Consider the following 18807-nt stretch of genomic DNA (forward strand, 5'->3'; position numbering starts at 1 on the left):
TTTGTGTCTGGCTTAGGAAAGCAGGGACAGGGACTCAACCCCAGAGCTCCTAAGTTCCAAGCTCATTTCTTTTTACTATGTTGCTTTTAGAACTGTGTTTGAAGCAACACTTCTCTTATTTATTTATTTATTTATTTATTTTTTATTTTACGGCAGTTGTATCATGATTCCACATTCACACAACATTCTTTGGTGAATACGAAGAATGTTGACTAAAACCTAATCCCCTCCCATGTTCCAAATAGGTCATCTCTTATACTTCCTATTGTCGACACGTGAATAAGAATATGATTTGTATGGAAAGCCACCTTTGCTATAAAATTATTTTATCCCGCTTACTATTCCTTTTTATATCATACCTAATCATTCCCAGTTTGATATATTGCTTCTTAATTTTAATATTTTTTCTTTATTTTTAGGTTTTCCAGTTTGTTGATGTACAGTTATTCATTATAGTCTCTAATCATTCTTTGCATTTCTGTTGTGTAATTTGTTATGTCCCCTTTTTCATTTCTGATTTTATTTATTTGGGTCTTCTCTCTTTTTTTCTTAGTCCAGGTGAAGGTTTGTCAAATAGTTTATCTTTCAAAAAAAAAAACCAAAAAACCAACTGTTCATTCGTCACAGAATTAGATAAAATCCTAAAATTTATTTAGAACCACGAAAGACCTCAAATAGCTAAAGTAATCCTTAGCCAAAAGAACAAAACCAAAGGCATCACAATACCTGACTTTAAAATTTGCTACAAAGCTGTAGTAACCAAATCAGCATGATACTGGCATAAAAACAGATACATAGACCAATGGAACAAAGTAGTGGACCCAGATATAGATTCACACATTTTGAGCCAATTCATCTTCAACAAAGGTGCCAAGAACATACAATGGGGAAAAGACAGTCTTCAATGAGTGGTTCTGGGAAAATTGGGTAACCATATGCAGAAGATTGAAACTAGTCTGCTATCTCTCACCATACACAAAAATCAAATCATATCAAAATGGATTAAAGGCTTAACTCTAAGACAGAAACTATGAAACTACTAGAAGAAAACATTAGGCCAGTGCTCCAGGATATTGGTCTCAGCAAAGAGTTTTTGTGTAAGACCTCAAAAGCACAGAGAACCAAAGCAAAATTAGACAAATGGGATTGCATCAAGCTAAAAATCTTCTGCACAGCAAAGGAAACAATCAACAAAACAAAAGAGACAACCCACAAAGTGGGAGAAAATATTTGCAAAGTACCCACCTGACAAGGGATTAATAACCAGAATATAAGGAGCTCAAACAACTCAATAGCAAAACAACAACAAACACACACACACACACACACACACACACACACACACACACACTAATCCCCCCAAACCCCAAATAATTTGATTAAAAAATGGGTAAAAATCTGAACAGACATTTCTCAAAAGAAGACACACAGATGACCAATAGGTATATGAAAAAAATGCTCAACATCACTAATCACCAGATAAATGCAAAATTCTGATGAGACTGGTGTCTCCCCCCAGTTAAAATGGCTTTTATAAAAAAGACAGGCAATAACAGATGCTGGTGAGGATGTGGAGAAAGGGGAACCCTTGTATACTCTTGATGGAAATGTAAATTACTACGGCCACTTTTGAGAAAAGTATGGAGGCTTCTCAAAAAACCAAAAATAAGGGCCAGATGCAGTGGCTCACACCTGTAATCCCAGCACTTTGGAAGGCCAAGGCCGGAAGTTCGCTTAAGCCCCGGAGTTCGAGACCAGCCTGGGGAATACAGTGAAACCTCATTGCTAAAACAAACAAGGAAACAAACAAACAAAAACTAAAAAAGAGCTGCCATATGATACAGCAATTCCACTACTGGTTATTTATCCAAGAGAAAGGAAATCAATATATCAAAAAGGCATATGCACTCCCATGCTCATTCAGCACTATTCACAGTAGCCAAACTATGAATCAAACTAAGTGTCTATCACTGGATGAATGGATGAAGAAAAGGTAGTATATGTACACATGCAATAATATTCAGTAAATAGGAGGTGATTATGTGAAGTAGAATCAGCCAAACACAAAAAGATTAATATCGCATGTTGTCACTCATATATGGGAGCTAAAAAAAATAGATCTCATAAAGACAGAGATTATATTGTTGCTTATCAGAGGCTGGGAAGTTTAGTGGGGAGGGGAGGATGAAGAGAAGTTGATTAATGGTACAAATATATGATTGGACACAAGAAATAAGACTTAGTGTTAACATAGATCAGTAGGGTGACTATAGTTTACAATAATCTATTGCACATTTCAAAATAGCTAGAAGAGAATAATTTGGATGGTTCTAACATAAAGAAAATGCAAATATTTAAGATGATGGATATTCCAATACACTTATTTGATCTTTACAAATTATATGAGTGTATTAAATTATCTCATGTACCTCAAAACTATGTACATCTATTATGCATTAATTTTAAAAAAGTGCAAAATATAAATATTTTGCCTATCTTTTTTAATTGAAGTTTTTGGTCCTACTGAATTATAAGAGTTATTTATATAATCTGAATACAAGTCCTTTAATATTTTGTCCTATTTTATTGCTTGACTTTTAACTTTCTTGACGGTATCTTTCAAAAAGCTAGAGGTTTTTAATTTTGATGAAGTATAATTTCTCAATTTTTTCTTTTGATATATATGCATTTTGTGTCCTGCTTAAGAAATCTTTGCCTAACCCAAGTCACAACAATTTTATTCTAAAAGTTTTATAGTTTTAGCTTTTACACATAAGCTTATAATCCACTTTAGGTTAATTATTGTATATGATGCAAGATAAGATGAGGATTCTCTCCCTTCCTTCCTTCCTTCCTTCCTTACTATATGGATGTTCCATTGTTCTGGCATCATTGTTCAAAAGATTATCTTTTATCCATTGAAAAATCTTGATATCTTTGTAAAAAATCAATTAAGCATTATATATATATGTCTATTCCTATGCTCTTTATTCCATTAATTTTTATGTCTAGCCTTATACTAAAACTATACTGTCTTGATTTCTATAACTTTATAGTGTAATATTGAAGTCAGATACTGTGAATCCTCTGATTTTACTCTTTTTCAAAAAAATTTTTGGCTTTTCTGTTTTCTTTGATTTTTCCATATAAATTTAAAAATCAGCTTATTAATTGCTACAAAATAGCCTGCTGGGATTTTTATTTAGATTTTCTTGAATCTTTATATCAATATGAAGATAATTGATATCTTAACAATAAGAACTGTATGTATCTGTGAGCACGTAGATCTTTTTCTCCACTTAGGTATTTTTTAATTTCACTCAGCAAAGTTCTATAGTTTTTTGTGTAAAATCTTGCCTGTATTTTGTTATTTTTCTTCATAAGTATTTCATGTTTTTTAATGCTGTTATAAATCATATATTTTTTTAAATTGTATTTTTAATTATTTCTTGCTAGGATATACAAATAGAATTGATTTCTGTATATTCACTTTGTATTCTGCAACCTTGCCAACCCACTTACTAGTTGTAGTAGCTTTCTCACATATGCTTTGGGATTTTTTAAAGGTAGATGACCATATCATTTAGGGAAAACATTTATTTCTTCCTTCTCAATGTGAAGAACTTTTATTTCTTTTAAATTTTAATTTTTAATTTTTTTTTCTGAAACAGAATCTTGCTTTATCTCCCAGGCTGGAGTGCAGTGGCATGATCTTCGCTTATTGCAACCTCTGTCTTTTGGGTTCAAGCAATTCTTCTGCCTCAGCCTCCCAAGTAGCTGAGATTACAGGTGCTCACCACCATGCCTGGCTTGTATTTATATTTTTAGTAGAGACAGGGTTTCACCATGTTGGTCAGGCTAGTCTTGAACTCCTGACCTCAGGTGATCTGCCCGCCTCAGCCTCCCAAAGTGCTGGGATTACAGGTGGGAGCCACCACACCCAGCTGTTTTACTTCTTTTTATTGCCTCATTGGATAGACTGAATATAATCTCCAATACAATGTTGCCTCATTAGATGTATATTTTTAAGTTCTCTTTATTAGATTGAAGAAGTTCCCTTTTATTTTGCTTTGCAGTGAATTATTTATTTTAATGTGACTAGGTGTTGAATTTTGTCAAATCATTTTTTTCATCAGTGGATATAATCACGTTTTTCCTTCTTTAGGTTGTAAATGTGCTGAATTATCTTGATTGATTTTAAAATATTTTATCAACCTTGCATTTCTGGAATGAACCCCACCTTGTTGTAGTTTATTATCCTTTCTATATATTGCCAGATATAACTTAATAATATTTTGTTTAGGATTTCGTATGTTCCAAAGGTAAATTTAGAGTCTATGTTCTAGTTTTATTTTCTGTTATGTAAATGTCTTTGTCTGGTTTTGGCTAGTGACATAAGAAGAGTTGGGAAGTGTTTCCCTTTCCTTTATTTTCTGGAATATTTGTGTAAAATTGCTATTAATTATCCTTTAAATGTGGTGGAATTTAGTGTTGAAACTAGATAAGACTAGAGATTTTTATTGATTATGAAAGAGGAATGTAGATGTTTCCAAATGGAATTGTGGATCTGTCTACTTCTTCTTTCAGTTCTACTACTCTTTCTCCAGGTAAATGTTTCATACATTTTGATGCTTTGCTGTTAGGTGCATATATACTTAGGATTGTTGTGTCTTAATTGTGAACCCCTTTGTTATTCTGTAATGTACCTCTTTCTTCCTGATAATTTTTTGTACTCTAAAGTTTACTTTTTCTGACATTCACATATGACATTCAACTTTCTTTTGATTCATGTTTACCTAGTATATATATTTTTATATCTTTTTAATCCTTTACCTTTAACTTACCTCATTATATTTGAAGTAGATTTCTTTTTAATAGCATATAGTGGGATTATATTTTTCAAATTCCTTCTGATGAGTTCAGTCTTTTAATTGTTATGATTAGACCACTTGCATTTAAGGCAATTATTGACTCGTTTGGATTTTGGCCTACCATTTTATTGTTTCCCTTTTTTCTATTTTCTGTTCCTATCTTAACTATTTCCTGCTTTCTTTCAAGTTATTTAAATATTTTTTAGAATTCCATTTTACCTGTTGTAGCTCTTAACTATATCTTTATTATATTATAGGATTTTGGGTTGGTGCTCTAGAGAATTATAATATACATACTTCACTTTTTATCATCTACTCAGAGTTCATATGTTATTACTTCAATTGGAATGTGGAAACCTTACCATTATATCGGTCCCTTTATTCTCATATCTTTATGTTGTGTTTGTCTTATGTATTAAATCTACATATATTAAAACTCCATTAGATAATTTTAAAACATTTTCTTTCAATCATTGTGGTAGCCAGGAGAATGGAGTCCCAAAGATGTCTACAACCTAATCCCTAGAACCTGTGAATGTGTTACTTTACATAGCAAAGAGACTTGAACATGTGATTAAGGCAAAGGGTTTTCAGATGGGGAGACTATACTGGATTATCCAGGGGGCCCTAATCTAAAAATAAAAATCCTTAAAAGCAAAGGCCTTTTCTAAACTGTAGTCAGAGAACCAGAGAGAGGGTAGTGTGAGAAAGACTTTGCCTGCTGTTGCTGGATTGAAGATTGAAGGAGGGGGCAATGAGCCAAGGAATGCAGACACCCTGTAGAAGTTAAAAAAGGTATAGAAATAGATTCTTCCCTAGAGTCTTCAGAGTGAAGCTTAGTCATGCCAATTCTTTGATTCTAGCTTGGTGAGTCTGGTGTCAGGCTTATGACCTTTGGATTTATAAGATCATAAATTTGTGGGCCAGGTTCAGTGGCTCACACCCATAATCCTAACATTTTGGGAGACCAAGGCAGGTTGATCACTTGAGATAAGGAGTTCAAGATCAACCTGGCCAACATAACACCCTGGCTCTACTAAAAATTAAAAAAAAAAATTGTCTGGACATGTTGTTACATGCCTGTAGTCTCAGCTACTTCAGAGGCTGAGGCAGGAGAATTGCTTGAGCCCAGGAGGCAGAGATTGCGGTGAGTTGAGATTGCACCACTACGCTACAGTCTGGGTGACAGAAGGATACTCTGTCTCAAAAAAAAAAAAAAAAAAGGTATATAGCCAGGCATGGTGGCTCACGCCTGTAATCCCAGCACTTTGGGAGGCTGAGGCAGGTGGATCACCTGGGGTCAGGAGTTTGAGACCAGCCTGGCCAACATGGTGAAACCCTGTCTCTACTAAAAATACAAAACTTAGCCAGGCCTGGTGGTGCCTGCCTATAATTCCAGCTACTCGGGAGGCTGAGGCAGGAGAATTGCTTGAACTCGGGAGGTGGATGTTGCAGTGAGCTGAGACAGTGCCACTGCATTCCAGCCTGGGTGACAGAATGAGACTCCACCTCAAAAAAAAAAGGATATATACGTATGTGTGCGTGTGTGCGTATATATGTGTGTATGTATGTATATACATAGGTATATATATTGAAAATACATATATATACACGTATGTATGTATATTTTCAACATATATACCTATGTATATATATACACACACATATATATGAATCTGTGTTGTTTTAATCCACCAAAGTTGTGGCAATTTGTTACTGCAGCAATGGAAAAATAATATAACCATCAAACATATTTTACAGTACTCAAGATAGTATATTTTTTAACCCAGATATTTGCCACTTCTACTCTTCATTCCTGATATGCTGTTATCTTTATGGTATTATTTCTCTTCTGCCTGAAGAAATTTCTTTAGCAATAATTTTAGAGTAGGTCTATTGGCAATCAGTTTTTAAAGATTTTCTTTATCTGAGAATGTTTTTCTTTCATATTTATTCCTGAAGGGTATTTTCAACAGATAGAGAATTCTGGGATGACAAAATTCTTTGGACACTTAGAAAAAAAAATTCCACTTTTTTGTGGCCTCCGTGGTTTGCATTCATTCAAACTGTTGTTTCCCTATATGTAATGCCATTTTTTCTTGTTGCTTTTAGGATTTTTTCTTCTCTATTGATAGTTTCATTTTTCTATTGTTTTCAGCACTCTGGTTATGGATTCCTATAAGTGTATCCTGTTGAAGTTTGCTGAGCTCCTTGAATCTGTAAGTTTATGTGTTTTGCCAAATTTGAGACATCTTAGACCATTCTTTCTTGATTAACAACAACAACAAAATGTTTGCACTCTTTCTTCTCCCCTTTTGGAATTCTGATGACATTTTCTTTTCGTTTTGTCCCACAGGTTCCTGTGACTATGTTCATTTCTTAAAAAAAGTCTTCTCCCTTTTGTTCAGATTGGGTAATTTTAATTGATCTGTCTTCGAGCTCACTGATTCTTTCCTTTATCATTTTCATTCAGCTACTGGGCCCATTCTAATGATTTTTGTCTGTTTGTTTGTTTTTAATTTCAATTATTCTGTTTTCCAGCTCTAACATTTCCACTTGGTTCTTCCCTATATCTTCTATGTATTTGCTGCCATTTTCTGTCTTTCATTGGTTTCAAGAGTATTTGTGTTTATTTGTTAGAGCATTTTTATAATAGTTTCTTTAATCTTTTCCAGATAATTCCAACATCTGTGTCATCTTGGCATTGGTATCTGTTGATTATATTTTTCTTATTGAAGTTGAAGTTTTCCTAGTTCTCCATATGCCAAATAATTTTTTATTATAACCTAAATATTTTAATATTAAGTTACAAAACTCTGAATTTTGTTAAGTACTGTGGTGAATGTTGGATTTTTAAAAATTTAAGCAGGCAATTGACCCTTTAGAATTTAGACAGAGGATTTTGACTTGTCTTCCTTTTGTGTGGTTTTAAGACTTTGTAGTATGCAACTGTGCAACACAGAGGCCAGCCTGTGACCTGGGTAGTGGTCTAAGACCACTACCTGGCTGGTAATCATTGCCTGGTTGGTCTGAGTGCAGTGGTGCTTACAACTAATTGGTCACAACCAATTACAGATTTATTTGTTCTTTTTCCACTCCTACTGCTTCAGTTGACTAGCCAAAAACAACAACAACAACAACAAGAATAAAACAAATAACTCACTGCCAGTATGGTAGTACTTCAAACTCTGGTTTTCTTTCCCAGTTTGCTTGATACCATATAATTTTCAGAGTCCTCAAATACTTTATACATTCTGTTGAATTTTGATGGCATTCAGTGGGAGAAATGGTAAAGTGTACTTAATCCATTTTACCCAGAGTTAGAGCCTCATGATATTCTTTAATTTTTGAAAACTTAAATTTTATTTGTTTAAATGTTATGTATAATACTGTATACTTCTATTCTTTCTAGTCTGTTATTCCACATCTCTAACTAGTTGTGTATTGGTTATTTTAACTGTAACATTCATGTTTTGTTTATGTTTTCCATTCTTTTTATCAGTCTTGGCACATTCTCAGTAATATTCTCACATCTGACTTTTTGTTTTCAATTTTTCTGGTCACTAATTTTTAGCACTGTTTTATTGATGCTTATTAGAGCTAATGGTTTTTAATATTGTTTTTAAACGTACTTTTATTTCTAGAAGTTCTATTTGGTTTCTTTTGAGATATGTCTACTCTTTTCTCATACAATTCTGTCATTTCATTTCTTTTATATCCCTTTAAAAATATCTCCAATCACTTAAACATTCTTATTTTATGTTTTCTGTCACTTAATTTTTTGATATCCTGAGTTCATGAGATACTAATTCTCTGTTTCTCTCTCTCTCTCTCTCTGTGTGTGTGTGTGTGTGTGTGTGTGTGTATGTTTCTTGACTATTTTTCATAGTCTTTTATCTCAGTGTAATAGTAATAACAATGACAATTATTATTATTATTATTGCACAGCAGGAATTTTCTTCTTGTTTACCAGAAGTCATAGAAAGTCACTTAAAAGAAGTCTTATATTTGCTTCTTCAGAAGACCCTGGGAGTTTAATGCTACTTTTTGATTTTAGAATTTCCATATCAGTGAAGAGGGTGATCTTGGACCTTGTACCTGCAAGTGGCAAAGCTTGAGATTTGACATTTAGTATAGGTGCATTGGTTTTCCACAAGGACATGTGCAGCTGGCAAGCTTCGGCCAACATGCAAAGTTTTAAAGTTTCAAAAGTTTCTTTTTGTAGGAGATATAATTCTTTAAAGCTTACTACTCTTATCAGAAGAATCAGTAATATCATCATCTTTTCTGGCTTCAAAAATTTGTTGTTTTCAGTTCTGGTGTGGATGTTAAAATCCCACTCTATTTTCTTAGGGTCCCGATAGAGTCTGAATCCCTGTGTCCGACCCTCTCCAAATTCTTGCACCACCTATTGCTTTCTCTGTCCATCTTCTGCTATGTCTTTTTTTCTAGCACCTGGGGATTTTCTTTTCTTAATTTAAAGCTCATCTGTGAATTTAAAAATTGGGCATTTTACTTAGCTTTGATATGTGTATATGGTAGGAAGGGATCTAAGGGTCGTTAGAGTCAACCATGTTTACTGAACTTTTCCTCATGTAGTCAGTACTTATATTAGTTTTCCGTGGATGCTGTAACAAACTACCGCAAATTTAGTGGATTAAAACAACACAAATTTATTATCTTACGGTTGGTTGTTGAGAAGTCTAAAACAGTCTCGACTTTTTTGGGCAAAAGTCAAGTTATCAGCAGGGTTGTATTCTTTTCTGGAGGCTCTAAGGGATAATCTTTTTCCTTGCCATTTCCAATTTCTAGATGCCTCCCATATTCCTTGTCTCATAGCCCTTCTATATTTTCCCATCTTCATAGTCAGCAACAGGAAGTCAAGTTCTTCTCATATTGCATTAATCTGACCTCCTCTTGTGCCTCCTTCTTCCACATTTAAGGGCCCTTGTGATTATATTGGGCATACCCAGATAATCTGAAATAATCTTCCTATTTTAAGGTTACCTGATTAACAATCTTAATTCCATCTGCAACCTTAAATCCCCTTTGCCATGTGAGGTAACATACACAGGTTCCAGTGATTAGGAACTGGAAAAGACTATTTCTTAAGGGGAAGGGGATTGGAATATTATTATGCCTACAACAATGATTGCAAGCAAAATTTTAACATTGTCTAAAAGGAGTTTGAGTGTATGTGGATATAATACATAAGACAACTACAACCTAAAGAATTGAGGATAAAGGGATTGATGTGGTAGTAAAGCTTCTGTATTCGAACTGAAGTGGTAATGTATGGACTCTAGGTAGAAGGTGAAAAGTTAAGTATGTATATTGCATTCCCTAGAATACCAATTTTAAAAGCTTCACAAAGAGATCTAGTCAAAAAAACACATAGATAAAATGGAATACTGAAAATACTGGCATTCAGTGGATAGAGACCAAGAATTCAACTAACATCCTACAAGGCACAGGACAGCCCCAATAAAGAATTATCCAACCCCAAAATGTTAGTAGTTATAATGTTGAAAACTCCTGCCCAGGTTGAGAAACTCTGCCCTAGCTAATACAATGGTTCACCTTTACTATGGGTTTCCAAACCTTACACCTTAGTTTTAGAGAAACAACTCTTCACCCCTCCCCATACTCATATTTTAATGATTTCCATACTATTTAATTAGGTCAAATAATTACAGTAGCAGGTTCAACTAGAATTATTTTGGGTACCAAATACCACTGTTCTGGAGGGAGCCTCAGTGTGTATGGTACTGGAGATAAGCCCATTCACCACCAGCTTTCAGCATATCATGGATGAGAGTCAGAGAAACTCGAGAGTATCCCTACTTTCATGAGTTGGTTGAATACAGGTTGGTTAGGAGGACTTTTATGTGGAAATATATATGTGCATATGTATATTTATGTTTTATTCTTTTCTCTAATGATAACATTTTAAATGCTACATTATTTAAAATTTATTTCGTGTAGCTTCTGTAGATACTTATTACAATTGAATATTTTAGATGCACAGCTGTAGAAAGGTCTTTAATTCTGATGATTAATTTCTTTTCATTGATTAATTAAATTGTATTATTTATTTGGCATAGTTTTTCAAATTTGGGAAATTGCATATGACAATCCTTTATCACTTGTAAGTACTGAAATATTTCTCAAACTTTACAAAGTTACAAATAGAATTAAATGGGAAATTTGATAAGAGAGAATTAAAAATTAATTTAAAAGAGCTCCCGAATTCTGAATCTTTTCTCTTAAAAATTCTAAGGGCAGATCTAAAAATACCTCTTTCCCTATAGTATAATATAGTATATGTATTCCACTATATGATAATATCTATAACTATATATCTATAGATAAAATGTATATTATACTCCTGCCTTGCAGGGGGCTCAGACTACCCAGTAGGCATTTTGGTAACTGTAGCTGTTAGTATCCAGTTGGAGAATTCAGTACCCACATGTTTGCATGGAAGGTTAAGAAACCCAATTGATCTTTGTACAGATTAATACCATAATGGTTTTTTAAACTCTTAACTTTTCCAAAATGAAAGTGGAATGCCATTCCTCAAAATTTACCTGAAAATTTTAGGGCTATGTTCAAAAAATATTATGTACCATTGATCTTGAACATACATGTGCCTGCTGAAAAATGGATCTCAAATGACACCACTTTTATGGTCCCGGACATATGTGGTGAAGGGCAGGTAGAGCCTGCATGAGTGTGGTCAACAGTGGGATGGCTCTTCTCTCTCGCCTGGGCTCCATCTCCTCCCTCTGCTTATTTATGTATTTATTTCTCTCTCTCTCTCTCTAACCATCTCCTCTATGTAGGTAGATATTTCGGCGTGAACAGACGCCCTGGCTCAGTTCCCCTTGCCTTCTGCTGTATGCTGGTCCCAGAGAGCCCGAGTCCGGGTCTCCACGCTGTATTTGGCAGGGGGCGCGCGGGTTCCGGAGCTGTCCAGCACCTCCTGGCCAAGTTCTCCTCTGCGCTCTCCGCGCCGGGGAAGCTCTCGGCGCCGGGGAAGCTCTCCAGCGCCCCGCCCCGGGCAGGGAACCTCTCCACCAGGACTCCCGGGGCTTCCCAGGCTCGCCATCCGTCCCCACCAGTCTCTACCTACTTTGCCCAGCTCCACCTCGGCAGTGCAGCGTGTTTTGGTGGCCTTCCTCCGCACGCCCTGGAGGGGGAGTGCCCTGCACCCCGGGGCTGCTCCGTAGCTCAGTGCACGAGTGCACATGAGCTTCCCTCCTTTGCTTAAAGGGCAGGCGAGCGCTACTCGCTCCAGCCTTGCCTCCTGCAGCTGGGTGGTCTTTTTTCTCTCCTGTCTTTCAAGACACGCACCCGAAATCGAGGGGTGAGAGCAAAGACCGCCCATCAACTTAGCACCTTGGATTTAGAGCTTTCAATCCCGAAAGGAGGTTGGCATTGCCCGGGTCATCGAGAGAGGGAGGGAGAAGAGCTGAGGTTGCAACGGTTCCTGGGCTCGCTAGACCGGGTTTGGCATCCAGGAGACCGTGCGGGAGACGGACGCTGAGCGCCGGCCTCGCCCTCGGCGGCCCCTCCCTCCTCCTTACCCCGCCTCCCCCGGCCCGCCCCTCCCTCCCCGGAGGAGCAGTCTCTCCGCTCGTCTCCCGGAGCTTTCTCCATTGTCTCTGCCTTTACAACAGGTTCGGGCGGCGGGGAAGACGGGCGGGTGCGGGGCCGCCCCAGCCCGGGCTTTCTTGGGGCCGCCCCCCTTCTACCGGGTGTGCGAGTCTTTGGCTGCTTTTATTCGGCTCGGGAGCTAATTCCCCGACGGAGCCGCGCCGGGGCGAGTCCGACCCCTCCCTCCGGGCCCCCTCCCGGCCGCGCTGCCGCCTCGGCTCTGCGTGTGGGAATGATGTGCGCATTGGAGGGTCTAAGTTCTTCACGCGCCTGGGGAGGCCTCCCTTTTCTTTCTTAGGCAACCAAAGCGTATTAATCCTACTGATCAGTAAATCCGAGGCAGCAGCAGGAGAGACAAACGTTATTTTCCCGCTTGATTCCAAGAACCTCTTCGATTTTTATTTTTATTTTTAAAGAGGGAGACGATGGACTGAGCTGATCCGCACCATGGAGTCTCGGGTCTTACTGAGAACATTCTGTTTGATCTTCGGTCTCGGAGCAGGTGAGTGGCCGCAGAGCTGGGGCTGGGGAAAGGGATGGCTCCCGCCTCGGGGCAGCATGGGCTGGCTGGGGAAGCCTCGCTTTTCCTGGACCCAAAGTAGGTCTGGAGTGGGAAGCTTGGAGTAAGGGGGCGGGTTTGGATATGGATTTTTTTTTTTTTTTTCTGTGCTTGCCTTGGAGACCGCGAGGCGGATCACGCCCCTAGTCCAGGGTCGGAGGGCTGAGGGGGAACTTTGCAGAGAGAAGGGTTTAAAGTAGGTCATGGAAACGGGACTGGGTGCTCCGCTATTTAAAGCTTGGCTGCTGATCTCAGGTAAGGCTCTCGGCGGAGGAGGAGGCAGTCGCCTCTCATCTTCAGTTCCCAATATTGTCGCGAAAACGCGGTTCTTTGCTGCCCTGGAGGAAGAGACTTGCATTTTGATGGAGCTTTTCCTTTTTCTCTCTCCCACCTCATACCCCTCACCAGTTTGGGGGCTTGGTGTGGACCCTTCCCTACAGATTGACGTCTTAACAGAGTTAGAACTTGGGGAGTCCACGACCGGAGTGCGTCAGGTCCCGGGGCTGCATAATGGGACGAAAGCCTTTCTCTTTCAAGGTATGCCCGGCGTGCTGCATCCCCACTGTGATTTCAGTTCCGATAACCCCGGCAGGAGTTGCTCTCGCCGCTTGTCCTAACTTTGTATTGCCTCATGGATGACAGTACTTTAGCTGAGGTGTAGAAGGGCCAGTGTGAGACACATATCCCTATCTCTTTTAAGTGGTTTTTTCTCCCCTGCCTCACCCTTCTCCTTCGTACTTTGTACTCTTGCCAGTTCTAATGGATAGTCCCTTAATTACTGAGCAGAAACTCCTATGGCAGATGGTTGATTTTAGAATCTGGGGAACAATGAATTATAACACAAACGCCTCGTTTGGGTGAAATTGATTTAGGTAGGAAAAAGGATAGCTTAATCTTAGTTAAGACACTGATCTCTGAAAGTTTCAGGTACGATGGTGCCCTGCTTGGAGGAATTGTTTTATGGGGGTAGCTTTCTGGAAAAATTAATGCCTCTGAATATTTCTACTTACTGCATATCACAGTCGCAGTATATTTGAGGCAAAATTTATCTTTGAAAGACCCTCATTCTTCCTTCATCCACCAATAACAAGAGAAAGGGAATAATGGTCTCAAAAGTATTTTGGAAAGATTTCAAGTAAATGTTAATCTGGAAGTGTATCTCATATTATCATTAATTGTGTATTTACGATTTTACACAATTGAAGTCAGTGGATATTGGCTGGGCACAAATGTCTACATCTCAAATTATATTTAAATGTGTTGTGCAGTCAGAAGCAAATTCCAATGCAGCAAACCTTCAACTTTGTTTAGAGCTTTTGAGGATTGCTTGTTTGTGGAAAGTTGCCGTAATAAGAGCTTCTAAAAGGTGGCTAAACGTGTACAGACAGACTAGATTCATGTATAGTGAAGAATACATGAAGGCAAAAGAGAATGGAGTTTGGTTTAACATATCTGATGGACTAAAGCTTCTTGCCCTACCTCACCCAGATTTTTGTTGTTGTTGTTGTTATTTTGGTGCCATGGCTTTGAAAGTGCAATTCATAATTACTAAAGAGTTGGATATGCAAAAGGAAACCACTTCGGAAAATATGCTACCAAGAAATAGAAATAAAATAAAACTTGAGTGTTTCTGTAGTGGTGTTGTTGCCTGATATAGCCAGTATGTGTCACCATGGTCACTAAAACCAAAGCTTAGAGTTGGGAAAGGAGGAAATTCACATGTGTTACATTTACTTAAAACAAGTTTGCTCTTATAAAAAATTAAAATGCAATTTTCTGGCTTAAGAATTATTGTTTAAATTTTCTGTTTAAGTTAATTTTTTATTGTAACAAATATTTATGGTAATGTTTTATTCACTTAAGGGTCTTTTATGGAGGGTGGGGCTTGGATATTGAATCCTTTAAAAACAATGACCAAATCTAATAAAGAAGATACGGCTACATTGTCAGCAGAATTTCACACAGTTGAATAGAAGTGTCAGTAGGGTTAACCTTCTGTTTTTTGTTGTTGTTGTTGTTGTTGTTTTGTATTGTGTTGTTTTTATCTCTGATTTTTAATCCCTATGAACTGGAAACAAAGTTATTTCAGGACTGCCAATTCGAGTAACTGGAAAGCTTTATAGAATCTAAAGCTCCTAATAAACAAATGGTATTGTAGTGCTCTTAAAATTTACAAAGCTCCTTTAAATTTTATTAGTATTCTACCTAGTTTCCTCTGAAGAGTGTCTGATCTGTCACAAATAGAAACCTTCAGGACTGTGCATTTTATATTCTGATGCTAGAAAATTAAACAATTTTTAGGAAATAGTCTCAGGAATCGATAACTTTTCCTGGTTAATTAAAAATGTTTAGTTATTCATTTTTATTTAAATTGTCAAATTCTTCAAGGTAGGTGTTCAAAATACATAAGGCATATAAAATGTTTTGTTTGAATTGTCCATAGTAACTAGATATCCATGTACATTGATGAATTGGTTGTTTTTGCTTCCTTGTTGATGCCAAGCTCAATATTTAGACAGAGTAAATGCCTAACAAATATGGTTTATGAGATTTGAAGGTGTAAAATTTCATTTTCTGCTAAATTATGGACTTTATTTAATATAACCAATCAGCAAGTATTTCCTGCATGCCATGTTCTCAGTAGGCATATATTACTGATGTATTGATTATGCTCTTGTGATTTCTTTTATTCTAAGATTCGGATTATGAAATTGACAAAAGGTGGCCCTTTGGCCATGCATGGAATTTCGCATTACCTTGGAAAGGTCTTTGCTAATAGCATTTGGAAACTTGTTAAGAAGTCAGTTCCGAGTCTTGCTGCTTCATTGAGATTTCCTTTGGCTTTAGAGAGAAAAAAATATACAGACTGAAGATTTTATAGATTCTATTTACAGTGAGTTGAGGGTGCTGCAGATATTTTGTACGGTGTATACATATACACTATACATAGTCATAGCAGGAATAGTAACAAATTACAAAATCCGTGAGATGCTCTCAGGTTTCATATGAACCTATCATATAAGTTTCTTTGTGCTATCAGATATGTTCTAAATAGATGGAAGAGATTTTTGGACCATCAAATTTTTCCTGCAGTAAAGTAACCATCTTCTTCTGTCTTTTAGCTTTAAAATAAAGAAATCTCAACATATACTTTCCCAGTGATTTTTGCTCATTTAATATTGCTTTTCCTTGTGCCAGTTTTTCTCCTTAGTGGATTTTGAGATGCATGCAATTCAATACCTTTTGAAACTCGTAAATTTATTATTATCTATACCTAATAAAAACAAATGGAAATATATTTTAAAGTCATATGTTTTAAAAATAATAATAGCAACTATAGTATCACTAAAATGGTTTTGTTGTTGTTGAAATTTGATTTATAGTTGTTTTGGAAATTCAAGTAATAAGATGCTAAATTAGATTACACCTTAATAAATATGGCTTTTGATCTTTGCCAATTACCATAATTTTCAAAAAAGGAATCCAGGCAATTTTCTAGTCATTTCTAGCTATAATCTGACTTGCAGCCACAAAAATACACGTATTGTGCTTTTAAAAATTAGAGGAGTGAATGTAGACAATAAAAAGACCTATAAAAGGTTATAAAGGGTTCTACTTTCTAAAATCTAGGAAGTATTCCCCAAGATAATGATCATAATAATGTTTTTTTCCTCTCTGTACATGAGGGATCAGGAATGAGAGTATACAGAAGCACCATTCTAGGACTTTCTAGCAATGTTAGCATGATTTTTAGATCTTTGATTTTAACAATTAATCTGGCCAGGTTCCCAAAGTAGATAATTTCCTCTGTTGGTTTAATACAATTTCTTCTGAAGTGTTAACAGATTTTATAATCTCATTAATCCATAGAAGAGAAGTGGATAAAATCAAAGCATGTTCTTTTTTACAAGTTATTAAATTGAAAATAAGCTTAGTAGTTATTTGTAAAAAACTTTAAGGTTTTAAAGGGAAAAAAAGGTCGTATGTCTCCTCTTATGCCAGTGTTACACAGAGTGAAATAGGCATTTGGTAATAGACCATGGACTTTAGTAGGCAAAGGTAACTGCATTGAGGAAATCGAGGTGGCACTAATTTGTCTTCAGTATGATGGTTGGTGAGCATCTGTGGACTTTGAAGTGATGGCTATTGGTGCCCAAATAGTGTGGAATAACACAGTGTTTAAGAGATGCACTTAGAAACAAGATAGACTGAGGTGGAATTTCATTAGTTGTTTTACTGTGGTGAAGTTACTTAATTTCTCTAAGCTCCAGTACCCTCAATTATAAAATGATCATTGTTATGACAATTAAGCGAGTTACTTTCATTCTTTCAAATAAGTTATTGTTGGGAAACTAGCATACTGCTAGGTGTTAGGCACATAACAAATGAAGACGTTAGAACTTAACTTTGATTTCATAGTGTCTTAAAAATAGCCGTTGAACAATTACTTAGTTACAGACCTAATCATCATTAAGATAAATTATATGAAGAAAAACTGAAGATATAATGGGAATCTATATTTTAGTTAGGGGAGTCTCAGGCTCAGGGAAACCATCTTTGAAGAATAGTCATTTAAGCTGATAGTTGAAGGATATGTAAGAGTAGTCCAAAGAAGAGAAGCTATGGGGATAGGCAAAGGGACTAGTGTGTGAGCAAGGTTCTGAGCATGGGATGAATGAGCATTTGAGAACGTGGAGGAAGTCTAGAGAAGTAGAAACATAGGGCATGTGATATGAAATAAAGTATATGAGGAAAGCAGGGACCAGGTTACATGGTAAGCTATACTAATAGAGCAGAATTGAAAATTTATCATTATGGAAATATATATTATGGTGGGCAGAATAATGGTCCTGCATAGATGTTCATGTCTTAATTCTTGGAACCAAACAATAGGTTACGTTATACAGCAAGGGGAAGTTAAGTTTGCTCATCAGCTGACTTTAAGATTAGGAGGCTATCATAGGTTATCTGGGTGAGCCCTGTGTAATCAGAAGAATCTTTTGAAATGGGGAGAAGGAAGCAGAATAGTCAGTGTAGAGTGATGTGATATGAGAAAAACTAGTCTGGCCACTGGTGGCTTTAAAGGTGATAGTGGGCCACAAGCCAAGGACTGCAGGCAGTTTTTAGATGCTGAAAAAGGCAAGAAAATGAGTTTTCTCTTACAGCCTCCAGAAGGAATGTAGTGCTACTGATACCTTGATTTTAGACCAGTGAGACTCATTTTGGACTTCTGATCTCCAGAACTGTGAGATAATAGATTTGTGTTGATTTAAGGCACTAAGTTTGTGGTGATTTGTTTGAGCAGCAATAGGAAACTAATACAAATTTTCCTGCATGGAAGTGTGGTGCTGGTGTAAGAAATACCTAAAAAATATGGAAGTGGCTTTGGAACTGGGCAATGGGCAGATGCTGGATGAATTTTTAGGAGCATGATAGAAAAAGCCTAGATTGCCTTAAATAGACTTTCAGTAGAAATATGGTTATTGGTGACTCTATTATTGAGGACTTAGAAGAAAGTGAAGAGCATGGTAGAGAGAAAATCTAAATCACCTCTGAATATTCCTAAATTATCATAAGCGAGCATTGGTTAGGTATAGACATTGAAGGAACTGCCATTGAGGGCTCAGATGGATATAAAGAATTTTTATTATAAACCAAAGGAAAGGGGACCCTTCTTATACAGTGGCAGAAAACTTAGCTGAATTGTACCCTGTGGTT

The 18807-nt window shown here is 36.7% G+C and overlaps 1 protein-coding gene across 5 annotated transcripts in view; it reads left to right on the plus strand.

Moving 5' to 3' along the window:
- The window catches only part of NELL2 (neural EGFL like 2), a 406132-nt gene that overhangs the window by 24579 nt on the left and 362746 nt on the right, over positions 1–18807 (plus strand). The window contains exons 1-3 of one of the 5 annotated variants that reach the window (XM_034935992.2): positions 7072–7090; positions 12947–13032; positions 13498–13626. In XM_034935992.2, the coding sequence (XP_034791883.1) occupies positions 12978–13032; positions 13498–13626 (184 nt within the window). In that variant the 5' untranslated portion in view covers positions 7072–7090; positions 12947–12977. Of the gene's footprint in view, positions 1–7071; positions 7091–12096; positions 12241–12381; positions 12554–12946; positions 13033–13077; positions 13345–13497; positions 13627–18807 lie in introns of those variants that run through there. The other 4 variants (XM_003825751.6, XM_003825749.6, XM_057299468.1 and 1 more) reach the window with 4 other exon arrangements.

The sequence above is a fragment of the Pan paniscus genome, chromosome 10, assembly GCF_029289425.2.
Source record: "Pan paniscus chromosome 10, NHGRI_mPanPan1-v2.0_pri, whole genome shotgun sequence".
Lineage (NCBI taxonomy): Eukaryota > Metazoa > Chordata > Mammalia > Primates > Hominidae > Pan > Pan paniscus.